We start from the raw sequence: 14291 nt of genomic DNA, 5'->3' as shown, positions 1-14291 counted from the left end.
ATTGGTCAGATGACCCAGTCAGTTGTGATTGGTATACTCTGTGCCATAGACATCATATAGATAGACGCCTTAAAGGGTAACTAAACACCTGCTCAGAGTCTGACTCCACCCACTAGAAATATTTGAAAATGCAGGAAAAGTGGGCAGACCCCGGCGGGATAGAGGAACGAACCGAGTCAGGGGCTGAGCGGAGGGGGCACCTGAGACTCGTAGTGACGGATTAATTGACAGCTGCTGTCAGACTCTATGTTATTATTATTCCTCACACGGTCGCAAGATGACATGTACATGAATCTGGCGTGATGAGCTGGAACCTGCTTACGTCAGCTGTCACCGCTTACGTCACGAAGTACCGCAACAGCCAATAGGAAAATTCAACTGCAGTAGCCACCGTTCAACCTGAAGAGGGCAGCACTCAGACGTTTTTACACCATATATTGTAGAATTAAAACACTTTATACACAAATGTCAAAAAAATGACTTGAATCAATGACCAGTACTAATAAAGCCCCATGCTTACAGATCATTAACTAAAAAAAGTTGGTTTAGGGTTTAGTTACCCTTTAAGGTGCGTACACACTGCCAGCGACATCGCGCGCGACAGCGACTCAATACCATTCATTTTCAATGCGAGCACAGCGACTTCCGGCGACACGAGCTGTCGCGACCGTTGGCGCTAGATGTGGGCGTGTCCAGCAACAGACAAAGTTGAGAAAAGTTCAACTTTGGAGCGACTAACGGAAGCGACAGCCAATAGGAGAGAAGACGGGAGAGCTCACGTGATCCTTCTCTCTCTCTCTCAGCTCCTGCAGTAACGGAAAGATGGATGAAAGGCTAATTCTTGCTGTTAGAAATGTTCCAGTGCTCTATGATATGTCTCAAAATCGCGGGGATTTTATGGACTCAGACAGACCGGCATTTGCATTTTCGCCGCAGATAAACAGCCGCTATGGCAAACAGCATGCCTTGTTTCTCATTCATCTTTGATTTAAAGCATTTTATGTACTGATTCCATTTATATTTAGTCTTTTCCCTCCAAAATGTTTGTTTTTAGTGGCAAGAAAAGAGATTCGCTGTCAACAGCAATGGAATGGCATCCGTGAATGTCATTTATAAACGTTACTATGCAACCAGTAGTGGGAACGCCCACTAGCAACTTCACCGCCAGCCACTGGCGACCTGCAGCGATAAAGTCGCTGGCAGTGTGTACGCACCTTTATCGACCGCTTCTGCCTACTGGCGCGGATGAGCCGCGGCGCCGCCAGGGTTGCCAGATTGGGCGGTTTCCCGCCCAATTGGACGGTTTAGCAATCTTTTTTGCGGGCAAAAATGGGTTTGGGCGGGTGGATAAAAATTGGGCTGGTTTCGGATCAGTTCGGCAGGTTTTTGTAGCCGAAACATCGGTACTTCAGATCCTTCTTTCGGCGACTCTCTGTTCAGTAGCCTACTCTCACTCACTCACTACACACACACACACACACACACACACACACACACACACACACACACACTACAAGTCTGGCTGACGTGCCCCCTAAACTCACAACAGACACTCCCTCCCTTCAGCTCACGTCACGCACGCCGGCACCGCCCTCCCCTCAAACACACTAGATTGCACTGGGTTTTCAAACTTAGCTAGCTGACTGACACTGACAATATGCCAAAGTGGGCAAAATATAGAAAAATTTACAGGAAAGAGTGGGAAAGAGATCCAGACTTAAAGTCATGGATTGCACCGGGTGCAGAAGAAAGAAAGGCACACTGTAAATACTGCAACGCTGATATCCGTGCTCATTTAAAAGATCTTAAAGATCATGCAGCCACCAAGAAGCATAAGGCAAGGTGCCAGCCAACGGTCAGACAGTTAGCAGAGTGGGTGAGTCCAGTAACCCTGACAACAATGACCAGAAACGACGAGAACTGCGGATATCAACGTACATTGCGTGCCACACTGCCATTAATGCTGTTGATGAACTATCTGATATACTGAAAGACGAGACAGGTGCATTCCAGATGCACAGAACAAAAATCTAAATCACCTCTCTGTATTGTTCCAGAGACATGGCTCTTCTCATTCAGCACTGCAGGAAAAATATAATTTCCGGGTTTGGCCTTAGAATTAATTAATATGGACATTTTTTCCATATTAATTTGTGAATATTTTAAATGTTTAATAAAGGGGCAAAAAGTCATAAACAATGCGTCAAGATTTATATTTTATTTATTTTATAAAAATAAATATTTATTATATATTTATTTTATTTCTTATACAATATATATATATATATATATATATATATATATATATATATATATATATATATATATATATATATATTAACTGCAGCATTTGCAGTTCAAATTCAAATTTTGGTGTTCAGCTTTGTGTTTTAAAAATACAACAACCGTTAGTTTTTGATTACAGGTTAAAAAAGGAAAAACGAATGGACGCAAAGTACACGGACCAATGGGTAATTTTAAAACTCGTTAATGATTATCATGTGTTTAAACGAGAAACCATAGCGAGAAACAAGCCAAAACAAATTTGGGCGGTTTTTTTTTTTTTTGCATTCTCGCGGTTTTTGACGAGGTTTTGGGCTGGAAAACCTTGCTGGCATCTGGCAACCCGGGGCGCCGCCATCTTAGACCGGTCACCCGCTCCACTCAGTGTAATCTGTATGGCAGGTGCAATGAACTGTCAGCGCATTTAATTAATCATACCTCACTGAATACCGAACTGATTTTCACGCGGAGTTTTTTTTGCTGCAAAGGTCATTCATGTAGCTATGATACAGGACACATGGTTCGGCGTATTTTAATATTCATAGTAGGCTTAACAGTAAGATAATATTCTGATATAAGATATAAAGTGACCAGACGTCCAAAATCAAAATATGTGATGTAGGATATAAGGTATTTAATAAATCACACACTATAAATTTGATAAAGAATCAGAAACAGATAGTTGCAGTAAAGATATTTTAATAAGAAACTATTTATAGCTAACAACAAAATACTACGTTACTAGCTAAGCTACAAGTAGTGACTGCCCAACACTGATAATACAGTCTATGACACTTGTGTAAAATTCACTGGCCACTGTTATTATACCAATAATATTTGTTTTATTCCTACATAGAATTATTGTGTCAATAGTAATCTAAAGCCCTATTCGGATTCGGGATTAACTTTAGGGTAACGTTAGATGGAGTAATAATGTAATTTTACCACAGGACGTCTGTAATATTAATGGCCGATTCGCACAGGATAATAAATATAGGTTATCAATAAAACTAGCAGAAGTGGGAGGGGTAACTCGATTTGCGCATCGCCGTCATGCGTGTATTAAGTTACATTGCTTCCTGATATCACGTGCGCAAACACAAATAACCTATGTTTATACAACAGAGCCGTTGAATGCTTGTATCTGATAACCGAGAAGCTCTTGTAATTATTACTTTACCCCACCTCTCCATGCCGGGTGAACACCGGCTGGTGCAGTAAACATAGCCTAGCTAACGTTAGCTGGCTACGATTTCAGTACCGTAATATCAAAGATCCTTGCTCCTTCTCAATTATCTGGTAATATTCTATTCACAAAATACAACCAATAGTACGGTAATGTTAAAACTTACTTGTGAAAAGTAATCCCCCGGGCCCTATTTGAGATGGTCTGCCGATTAGAACAGGAAAATGCTCCACAGTGCTCTGGCATCTTAACTGCTGCAGCACAACGAAACTAGGAGTACGACCGGTTTAAGATGGCGGCCGTATTTCTCAGTGCGAAGCGGACATCTAGTCTCTATATAATATCTATGCTCTGTGCAGAAAACTTTGTAGTAAAAAAATCAAAATCAGAGAAGGAATTTGAGTTGATTTATGTTAGCGATCATAGCACAAAGTTCGGTGGTAAACACCCAATCAGTTATTGTTTGCGTTAGCCCAACGCATAAACATAATGGTAAAGCACTGCATTACTACAAGTTATTGCTCTATTCTTTATGACAACTCCAATAACATCGACAAACATTTCACATATTTCAAGAAAAATTGACATTGGAGAGGAGCTGAGCGTAACTTACACAACACACAGAAATACTTATTAAGCATGCTAAAAATCACATAAAAGCAACAATTATTAATAATACTTACAGGTTGTGATTCGGAGGAGGAAGCTGATCCAAATAAACTTGGTACTGAACCTTCCTTCAGTATCAACCGCTCACCGAATCCACACTTGAAAGCATTCATGTTCGTAAAGCAATCGTCATTAAAATGACGCGAACACAGCACAAGGTTCGGGCTATACTTGTGTGGTATAGTTGTAAATATAAACTCTAGCCAATGATTCTTCACATGCTCGGCCCTGGGCAGTGAAAAAAAAGGTCGCTTTTGATATGCACTTCAGAACACAGCGTCTTGTTGTCGACATGATGTTTTCAAGTTTTCCCTGGTGTCTGCGCGCGCAATGAGTGGGCACGGACAATTTGATAATTTTTCATTGTGACGTCACAACGAAAAGGAAAATGACTCGTTGGAAAAACGATTCATTACATTGACTCAGAGTCGACTCCTACTTTTGAGAGACAATAACTTTTTTTACGGTGAACTTTCATATATAAAACTTTGCAGGATGTTTTTGTTCACTTAAATCTATGTTACACACTACATGAAAGGTAATTTTCAAAATTCCATAATAGTTGCCCTTTAAGGAGTGGTACACGGAGATGGGAAGGGTGCTGGCCTTTGAGGAAGGGGCATTCAGTAGAACGGGAAGTACAACATGTTTGTGGAGAAATGGGGTGGGTGTTTGTCATTTATGGATATATGATTATTATTATTATTATAGTTTTTTATTAATTTGTTTATTTATCTATTTATTCTTTTGTGCGTGTGTGTCTATATCATTTGAGACCACTGTGATGTTGTTGGGGTCAGGGTGGGATCAGGAGGGGTTAAGATTGATTCTATGTATATATGTTTTGTTTTACAGTGTTCATATATGTGAATCAATAAAGATTGTTTATCTGAAAAAAAAAAAAAAAGTTTTATTTAAGTATTTTAATTTAATTATTAAAATGTATCCCCTTTCCCTGGAGGACCAAAAAGGCCCCTTTAGATTTGTGAACAAATGGGGCAGGAGTTTGTGCCCCTGCTGCCCCCGTTCTGTGCACATCAGTGGTGTTCAATAGCATGGTTATTAATTGAAAAATTGTTGGGGAAAAACTAAAAACAACACGTTTCAATTATATTTTAATCCACAGTTTACAAAGGCAGACAAATGGCACACAAAATGGTGTTCAGGTCCTCCCAAAGGGATTGTACATGTTTAAACACATAAAACAAACATTGGACCCAAAATAGTTTATTAGATATATTTCAAAGTCTGTATAGGATACATCAGTTAAGAACAGTCATATTTGTATGGGTACCTGCTCATGTGGGGGTAGAAGGAAATTAGGAAGTTGATCAGATAGCTAAACAAGCATCATGATATAGTCTTTAGTGTATCATTGAGTAAAATGGAAGTAAAAGGAATTATAAAAACAGCTGTAATAAGGATGTGGCAAGGTCAACGGTATCAAGAGATAAAGAGTTGTAATTTATATAATATCCAAAGAGCTGTTGGATTTGAGAGGAATAGTTATGGAAACAGAAGAGAAGATACCATAATAGCTTGACTCAGAACTGGGCATTCTTCATTAAATTGACAGATTGATCATTAAATCAATCACTTTTCAGTATTGGCAAACATGAATCATAAGATGTGGTCTTCCTGAAACAGTTGAACATGTCCTAATAAAATGTGTCATAAGAATGTAAGATCACAGCATATAGAAGCAATGAAATCTAAAGATATTACACAGCTTTCATTGAAAAACCTACTTAACAAGGATGGAAGAGTATATACCTTCTTACTAATATATTTGAAGGACACAAATTTGGAAAACAGGATTTAAGTTTTTTTTTTCTTCTTTCTTCCCACCATGACATCAACGCTCCACACTTCATACCAGTAGGTGGCGAAAAATGCATCAATTGCTGGTTTGCCAACTGCCATAAAACAGTAACGAAGAAGAAGAAGGTGGCGGAGGAAAGAAGAAAATTTGGAAACAGGAAAGAGGACGTTTTAATTTCTAGAATGCGTATTGGACATTGTGCACTAAATAAATGTTTGTATAGAATAGGGAAACATGAGACTGGTAAATGTGATAAATGTGGTCTAGAAGAATCTGTAGAACATGTTGTTATAAAATGTGATGCATATGAAAGAGCAAGATTACATCTAACTCAAGCCTTAAGATCTTTGGGAGTAAATGACGTATCTCTTCAGGTTTTGCTAGGAAATGGCCCAAAGCAATCAAGAATTTATGAAGAATTATTTAATTTCTTAAAAGATACAAGATTGATTAATAGGATATAAGGTTTTTTTTTTCTTTTTTTTTTTTTCTCTCCTATCCCCTTTCTCCAACTTTCCTACCATTTAGTGCTCCACACTCCAATCCAGTAGGTGGCGGGAATGCACCATTTAAGTTGGATTGCCAACCGCCATAAAACAACAACAGAAGAAGAAGAAGGTGGCGGAAGTACGTTCGTGTTTCGTTACACACAACACAAATGGACGTTTAAATCCACATTCTCGTCGTTTAGTGTATTTGAAATAACTCCGTATTGTACTATCAATTCATCCTTATCAACATGGGAGGTGGTGATCTTGTAAGTACATATTACGTATTTCTTCCTGTAGCACGTGAAAGATAATCCATTACGAGCCAGTTACTGATGATGATAACCAGTGGTCTCAGTTTGTTGTCTTGTTTAGGAAAGCTTGACAATATTATTTACTCACTGTAAATTAAATATAATAATCATTTGTATGAAAGGTAGTTCGCATTTTGTCAGTCCAACACTGGTTCTTTTTAACGCGAACTAGCTTAACTGGAAGCACGCCACGTCTGTTTGTCTAAAATGTTTGTTTTTACTTCATCGTGATTTATACTTTATTTATTTATGTGAATCCCACCAGAACTTGAAGAAGAGTTGGCATCCCCAAACTCTGAAAAACATCGAGCGAGTGTGGAAAGCGGAGCAGAAACACGAGGCGGAGAGGAAGAAGATCGAGGAGCTGCAGAAAGAGCTGAAAAATGAGCGAGCTCGAGAGGAGATAACCAAATATGCGCAAGAGACAGGCGCTTTAAAGTGTGTGACACATAACCACATCCTCTGATGCTTTTTCATCTAAGTTACTCGTAATACAGCATATACCTGATGCATATATACCTGATCCCATGTAACATTCTGTTTGGTTGTAAAAATGTAGCACTAAATTCATCAATCCTACCACCTTAATGTTGCAGGAAAAAAGATGACCGTTTGGACTGGATGTACCAGGGTCCAGCAGGACAGGTCTCTCGTGATGAGTACCTTCTTGGTCGCCCCATTGACAAGCAGATCACCCAGCAGTATGAGGAACCAGAGAGCGGTCCATCTGCTCAGACGGGCCTCCTGCCTGGTTCTATATTCAACCCCTCCACTTCTGTTTCTACCAATGATATGGCTGCCAAGATAAGAGAGGACCCACTCTTTGAGATCCGGTAAGTTTGAAAAACAAACTAGTAGCTAGTTGTCTTGTTTCATTCCTATATTTCATTGGTAAGTTTTAAACGGTTTCATACATGACAGCTTGTCAGATTCTTTTAGAGTTTCTTAAGTTACGTTAACTTAAAAATATATAATTTTTTTAAGTGGGAAAAAAAATTGCTCACCTTTCAGCTTAAGTCATATTATCTGAAGCTAATTTCCCCAAATTCAAATAGTGGCTTTATTGTTTTTCTATATTATTGAACATAAGCCTATCATTGGCCTACAGTTCACAGCCATCCATTTTGCAAGTGAATTTGTCAATCTGTCCGAGGTAGAGTTATAATATGGGCTCTTTTAAGAACCCATAAGTGTACATATGCATCAGACGAATGCTTTTGGAGTGTTTCTCTGTGGTTGTGCTGCATCACAAACACAGTTTTTTAAAGTTGCTGTGTCAAAGAGTAGTTTGAAACTTAGAAAAGCACATCTCAAGATCCCTGTATTCGGAATTACACTCCATCCAGCTGTGTTTGAACGCTAGTACACATCCTCATCTTGTGCTGATGCTAGTGTCAAGCCTGAGTGTGGTTCGATGTTTGTACAGCTGCACGTCCCTAGAACAGCTGGGGTTTTGCTAACTGTCCCCTGCTGAAAACACGGTACTTAAAGTTTGAATTGCTCTGATGGTAAGAATATTCCTTATTACATTCCAGGGACATGATTATTGAATTACTATTTTTAACACATAATTTTTATATAATTAATCGCACTGAATTAACATGTTAATTCAACAGCCCTATTTTAAATAGACAAAAAGCATTAAATACTTCAAACAAATTAACTGAAAATGTACACATGGAACACCTGCTATGACTTTCTCACCTTTTTCACCTCTTATGAGTTTGCATCCTCAATAGTGTAAACAATCCCCTTTTTTATTTTCAGCAAACGAGAGGAAGAGAAAAAGAGGGGAGTTCTTACAAATCCTGTTAAAATGAAAGAAATTCAAAAGATGGTGAGTTTGACCGCATGTGTGTTGATTTTTGTGGTATATGTGTGATTTTTATACAGTCTGTGACTGTTTGTTTCTTTCTGTCCATAGTTGCGTCAAAATCTTGAGAAGGAGAAGAAGAAAAAGAAAAAGGAAAAAAAGGAGAAAAGAGAGGAGAAAGCGAAAAGGAAGGAGAAGAAGCACAGGAGGAGGAGTTCAAGCTCTGATGAGGAAGACAGGAAGCATAGGTATTTAATTAAAAGAGTTTTTTTTTTTTTTTTTCATATTTTATTTGGTTTTGTGGCATAAATATCTCTTGGTTTAATCCAGGGGACCTTGTTGGAGGTGCAGTGTACTAAATTGATTGGCTTGTCAACAATTTGTTGATCTGTTTTACCAACCAGGTCAAAAGAGGAACGATCAGATGTCACAACCTTTAATGGACATCACAAATATGGCTATGGACTCCAAGTAAGTAATTTTCTTGCTTGTAAAGATGCATTCTGGAAATTTTGTTTGTGAATTCTTTATTGTAATGCATTGTTTTTTTTATACATTTATTCTATTTCCTGTGTTTCAGATACCAGCAAACCGATCACATCACTCATCTAACCATTTAGAGCACAGTTCAAGAGATAGGAGCCATTCCCCTCTGTCTCATAAAGCAGACAGGGACAATCATTCTCGTGACTCAGAGAAGAGACCCAAAAGTAAAGCCCCCAGCCCAGCGAGACATAGGGACCGTTATCAAAGACCACAGTACACCAATTACAGCAAGTATGACTCTAAATGCATTCCTGTGTTGCATTGTTTAAATTGTCAAGCGTGTTGTACTCAGTATTTTGTTCTTATTTATGTTAATCACAATAGACATGTTTGGTGTCATATTTTAAAGAGCTTGTAATGAAAATTTTTGATAAAAACAATATATATATATATATATATTATGCTGTAGAAGTCTTTCAGTGTCATCAGCTGCATATAATGCAAAGATAGAAGACATCCCTGCTTAAGTTTTTTTCCCCCTTTTCTTAGGCGCCTCTCAGCTGAAGAGTTGGAGAAGAAGAGAAGGGAAATGATGGATTTTGCCCGTGAAAGGGAAGTGGAGAGGGAAAGTAACGTGAAGAAATATAAGCATCAAGAGGAACAAGAGAAGGCTCGAGAAAATGACAAACAGAACCGTCATGCTGGTTTTATTCAGTGAGTATTTTCTTAACGGTGCACCTAGTAGTTTTTACTCATTAAAAAATGTTGTACTCTTTAAAGAAATAAAAAGCTGTTTTGAAACATGTATGAGATCATGAGCACTAACATGACATGAAGTCCAGTCACATCAGTAACCTTTTATAATCTGTTTTATTCTACATGGATAGGGTCCTCTCATTGAGGCTGCCATGTTAGAATCACATGACTAGCCGAAAATACTACTTGCCTTGATCTCAGGAACCGCCGTGTTATTGGACACTTACAAAATGGATCAGATTAATTATGGCTAATTAAGAGTAGCACATTTGAATGATGCTGCATCCATACCCCCTAGGTCAGTGTTTCCCAACCACGGCACAGTTTTTACGTTTAAAAAATTCTACGCTATGCCACTATTCCACATAGGCTAACCATTGTCAATTTGTTTCCTTTTCAAGAACTTGTCCATGTTTTCTGTCCGTCTTAGTAGCGTGTTTACTTGTAATGTTTGAAAATCGGCTATGCAAAATCACATACATTGCTTGCGTTAGACCTTCTCATTGTCAGAACAGATGAATGTTTTTTCCCCGCAATGACAGCGGAGGCCACTAAAACACGACATATGAACAACGCAATATTACAAAAAACAAATACGATTAAAATATGAACAGAACACGTAAAAAATTAACTGAACAGAACTCAATCGACAATTCAAATCTTCCTCCTGGTCAGCATCAACTTCAACTCGCCTGTGCGTAATCAAATGCAGTAAGGGAGACTGATGCTGAGGTAATTGTTATTAGATTTTGCGTCTTTGCCTCGGGCAGACGACTTCTCGTGGCAGTTTTTGGTTCTGGATGCTGAACCCAGCGTCACGCACCGTGTTTCCCTCCACATGACAAGAGTTGCAGAAAGCGTCACAAAGGGGCGATTTTTACGAGTTTGCCTCGTAAAAAAAGAGGATTGAAAAGTTTGTGGCTAAACTTTGGGTTGTCTTGAGAAAGCCTAGCATTAAAGTTTGAAGGATTTAGTTTGAAGTAGTTATAAGTTTTAAAAGTTCAAAGTTGAAAGATTATTAGACCATTCAGTCTATCAGATAGATAGATAGATTGATTGATCCTTGCCACCCTGAGTCCCATGAACAAAACCAGAAGTCTTTGTTGTTCTGGTGCAGAGATATGTGATTTGTTACTTTGTTGCTAGGGTAACCCCATCTGGTTGCTAGGTAGTTACCAGGGTGATACTCATCAAGGGTACTTGCCATACTGAGTGAAATAAGGCAACCCGTAAATCTCTATGATTTTCTGGTGCAGAGATATGATATTTGTTACTTGGTTGCTAGGGATGCGCATCTTGTTGCTAGGCAGTTACCAGAAAAAAGCTTGCAGTTGTTTTGATGGCAGAAAGTAATAAAAATACTCATTTATGTTTAGGTCCAAGCATTTTCTTGGTGAATTTAAATTGGTTCAATACCTGGGGTCTCTGATATTTGTAAACGATAAGGTAATATTTCATTAAAAGAAATTGAGACTTTTTTTTACTTGTTACTTTCGTAACCTGTTTACGTATGTCTGTCTATCCATCTATCCATTCAGAAAAAGGTTTCATTCAGAGACATTAACCCTTTCTGAAAATTTTGATTCTTACATGCTCATCTGAAAGACATGCCTGTCTGCTTTCCTCATCCAGAAAACAACAACTGATCATTTCTATGGAAGCCTTTAACATCTCCACTGACTGCACATATGACTCGTGATATGTTTCATGCATTCATACAGTAGTTTTGTGTGGGGAACAGACCTAGTCAAGTCAAATGTATTTGTATAGCACTTTTCACAACAGGCGTTGTTTCAAAGCAGCTGTACATGTAATTATGCTATAACAGAAAATGCAAAAATACCTACAGATTGACATTGCACTTGTCAGCCACTGACTATGTTTTATGAAACACAAAGTTTTATTCTTTCAGTGGCACATGACGCTTTGAAAACTGAATACTCATGCATCTGCATTTAAATCTCAGAATGATTTATATATTATAACAGGCGTTTTACACTGGAAAGGCATTTTTAATAAAAACTGATAATTGCAAGTATTCATACTTGAGAATGGAATTCCAACTCTGCAATATTTATATATAAAACTATTATAAAATTCCTCATCCAGTAATAATAATGACTGTGTACATGTACACAGGTACCTGTTCTTCTCATGTGGTAACAGGTACCACATGATACCGCCTTCTAAACGTGAAGAATTCAGATAACGTTAACTTATTTAGCTAACTCTTAAGTAGATACATTTTTTGCTATTACTACCACAAGGACAGTTGTTTTTTGTTGTATCTTTTATGTTTTATATATGTTTAAATTTATAAATGATTCTAGATTTTTCCAAATGTTTGAAAATTTTCTGTGAGATCTGTTACTGTTAGACAAACATTTTTGTCATTTTGTACACTATTGTCATCAAACCCTCAAAAAATGAAAACCGGTCTTGTGGTTGATCGTCTGGACTACCATTTAGAAGGTTTTAAATTCATATCTATGTGTGCAGAAGTGTGAGAATGGGGAATTTACTTGATTCCAGTTCTGCTCCACAAACTGTCCCAGCTGTTGATCTATCAAAAAAGCTTTGTGTAATGGTGAGTGACTCTTGTGGTTTGTTTCACTTATTAATTTGTACATCTCTAATTACAGTGACATGAAGCTAGAGAGCGCTGCCACTTCCTCTCTGGAGGACCGTGTGAAGAGAAACATTTACTCCATTCAGAGGACCCCCGCTGCTCTGGAAAAGAACTTCATGAGAAGATGAAGAGCCAAAGGGCTCAAGAAAGAAAAAAAAAATTTAAAAAAAGATTTATTGCATTAAATCATACAATGCATTCTTTTACCACTTTGTTTTTATTTTAAAGTTTTAAAAAAAGGATGACATTTTGTATATTTTAATGAATACCCTGTAAATAAAATGCCCTAAGTTGACACTATGTCCATGGCTTTGTCTTTTTCCTGATCAACCTGTTAGATTCGCCAGTACTACTGTATATATAAATTTTTTGAATGTCTAGTGTATATATGGACAAATGTATTTGTTGCATTGTTTTTTTTTTTTTTTTTAATTGGTTCATATGAAATTTTGGTTTAAGTGCATATCATTTTTGTTTATAACATTTGTTTATAACTTTCATATGTATAAGCCACTGAGTGTCTATAAGTGTCTCTGAAACAATAAAAAAAAAAAAAAAAACTAAATTTGATCCTGCATGCTAGTTGGAACTATATTTTCAATGCATTGTTTGTCTTGCACTAAATTGATTCAGAAAAATATTAAGATGCAATTTAGATTATATAGTAGTTGCCTTAGAACCAGACAGAGTAACACAAGCCAGCAATTTGTATATGCTGTATTCAGTTTATTGCAAGCAGTCAATGCTTAAAAAAATCAAGATAATACTGAGATTGAGGAACACTGGTAACAGAGAATTGATATGTTAACTGAGGCGCATTCCTTTGAGACAAAATACAGAATGTCTTCTGATTAGTGTGGATTCAGGAAAGGAAAGGAGGATATGATTGGCAGCATGGCAATTGTGCTAGAGGCCTCTAGATTGGACATGTTGGATGCTGTAGATCAGCAGGCAGTTCTGGATTTCCAGAAGTAATTCTTGCAGCCAGGCTTTCGCTCTTTGTCTCCATTGTCTCTCCTCATTAGGTCCAGTCCATTCTGTAATAACCCCAGAGATGGGCTGTCAGACTGGATGGCTGCTGGGTCTGAGTTACTGAGCATCCACTGGAGCTCTGAAAGGGAGTATCTCTCTGGCATCTGTACAATTATAGCAATACTTAAAGTTTGTAAGAGAAAGGGTAAATGTCTGGAAAGAAAACTTTATTGTTCTGAAACAGTACATGCATAAAATGTCCTGTATCCTAGTATATTGAAGTCCATCAATATTGCATGAAGTATAAGAAGAATTTATTTGAGTGTCACAGTAAAATCTTACCTCCTCTTCACCTGGTGTATTATGAGATGCCTCTAATGGAGAGCTCAAAACTATATGTGACCGACCACATGATATGATGCCTGCTGTCATGGCCAGACAGAGCAGAGAGAGAGTTAGGTGAAATTGGGAAGTGGCCATATCTGCTGTCTAGATGGATGTGGCTTGATCAAGCTTGGTTGAAGCCTCTCTGATGCACTGTTCTCCCTAAACGTGTGTTGTTGCTTTTAAAGACTGTAATTTATACTGGTATCTCCTCTCACACAGTGTTGAAATTATTTACGCCCAGAGAAGGTGTACAAAGTAAATATTAACATCCTGAACTGGTTCCAGCTAGTATCTGCTGCTCATGATCTCCAAACAGGAATGTAACTTACATTTGTTTTCCATCTTCAGGCACGCTCAGGTCCCAAGAGAGTTTAATTGGTATTTTCCTGCTGTCCAAACAAAGAGTGCATTCACATGAAGCAGGACCCCCAATAAACTGCAAATTAGCCACCATTACATTGATATGTTGCTAGAGTGACCTCATGC

At 37.9% G+C, this 14291-nt stretch overlaps 2 protein-coding genes across 2 annotated transcripts; one reads left to right on the top strand and one right to left on the bottom strand.

Moving 5' to 3' along the window:
* The first annotated feature begins 6571 nt into the window (after positions 1-6571).
* LOC127645400 (pre-mRNA-splicing factor CWC25 homolog) lies at positions 6572-12970 on the top strand. Its single transcript, XM_052129005.1, has 9 exons — positions 6572-6717; positions 7028-7200; positions 7359-7595; positions 8530-8599; positions 8687-8823; positions 8980-9046; positions 9156-9352; positions 9611-9775; positions 12460-12970. Exons 1-9 carry the CDS (start codon positions 6700-6702, stop codon positions 12572-12574), a joined length of 1179 nt encoding a protein of 392 aa, XP_051984965.1. The 5' UTR covers positions 6572-6699; the 3' UTR covers positions 12575-12970.
* Positions 12971-13165: 195 nt separating this feature from the next.
* Positions 13166-13959, bottom strand: LOC127644494 (somatostatin-2-like). Its single transcript, XM_052127665.1, has 2 exons — positions 13761-13959; positions 13166-13582 (listed from the first exon to the last, which is right to left on the bottom strand). Exons 1-2 carry the CDS (start codon positions 13896-13898, stop codon positions 13391-13393), a joined length of 330 nt encoding a protein of 109 aa, XP_051983625.1. The 5' UTR covers positions 13899-13959; the 3' UTR covers positions 13166-13390.
* Between the last annotated feature and the right edge of the window lie 332 nt (positions 13960-14291).

Source organism: Xyrauchen texanus, chromosome 6 (genome assembly GCF_025860055.1).
Source record: "Xyrauchen texanus isolate HMW12.3.18 chromosome 6, RBS_HiC_50CHRs, whole genome shotgun sequence".
NCBI lineage: Eukaryota > Metazoa > Chordata > Actinopteri > Cypriniformes > Catostomidae > Xyrauchen > Xyrauchen texanus.
This window is presented reverse-complemented; position numbering and strand designations above follow the sequence as displayed.

Excerpts from the sequence above, each read along its gene's own strand:
- LOC127644494 (XM_052127665.1), bottom strand. The coding sequence starts at position 13,898 with ATGGCCACTTCCCAATTTCACCTAACTCTCTCTCTGCTCTGTCTGGCC. Across the intron at positions 13,583-13,760 it reads ATACACCAGGTGAAGAGGAG|ATGCCAGAGAGATACTCCCT; the intron begins GTAAGATTTTAC and ends ATAATTGTACAG.
- LOC127645400 (XM_052129005.1), top strand. Across the intron at positions 7,596-8,529 it reads GACCCACTCTTTGAGATCCG|CAAACGAGAGGAAGAGAAAA; the intron begins GTAAGTTTGAAA and ends TTTTATTTTCAG. Across the intron at positions 9,353-9,610 it reads CAGTACACCAATTACAGCAA|GCGCCTCTCAGCTGAAGAGT; the intron begins GTATGACTCTAA and ends CCCTTTTCTTAG.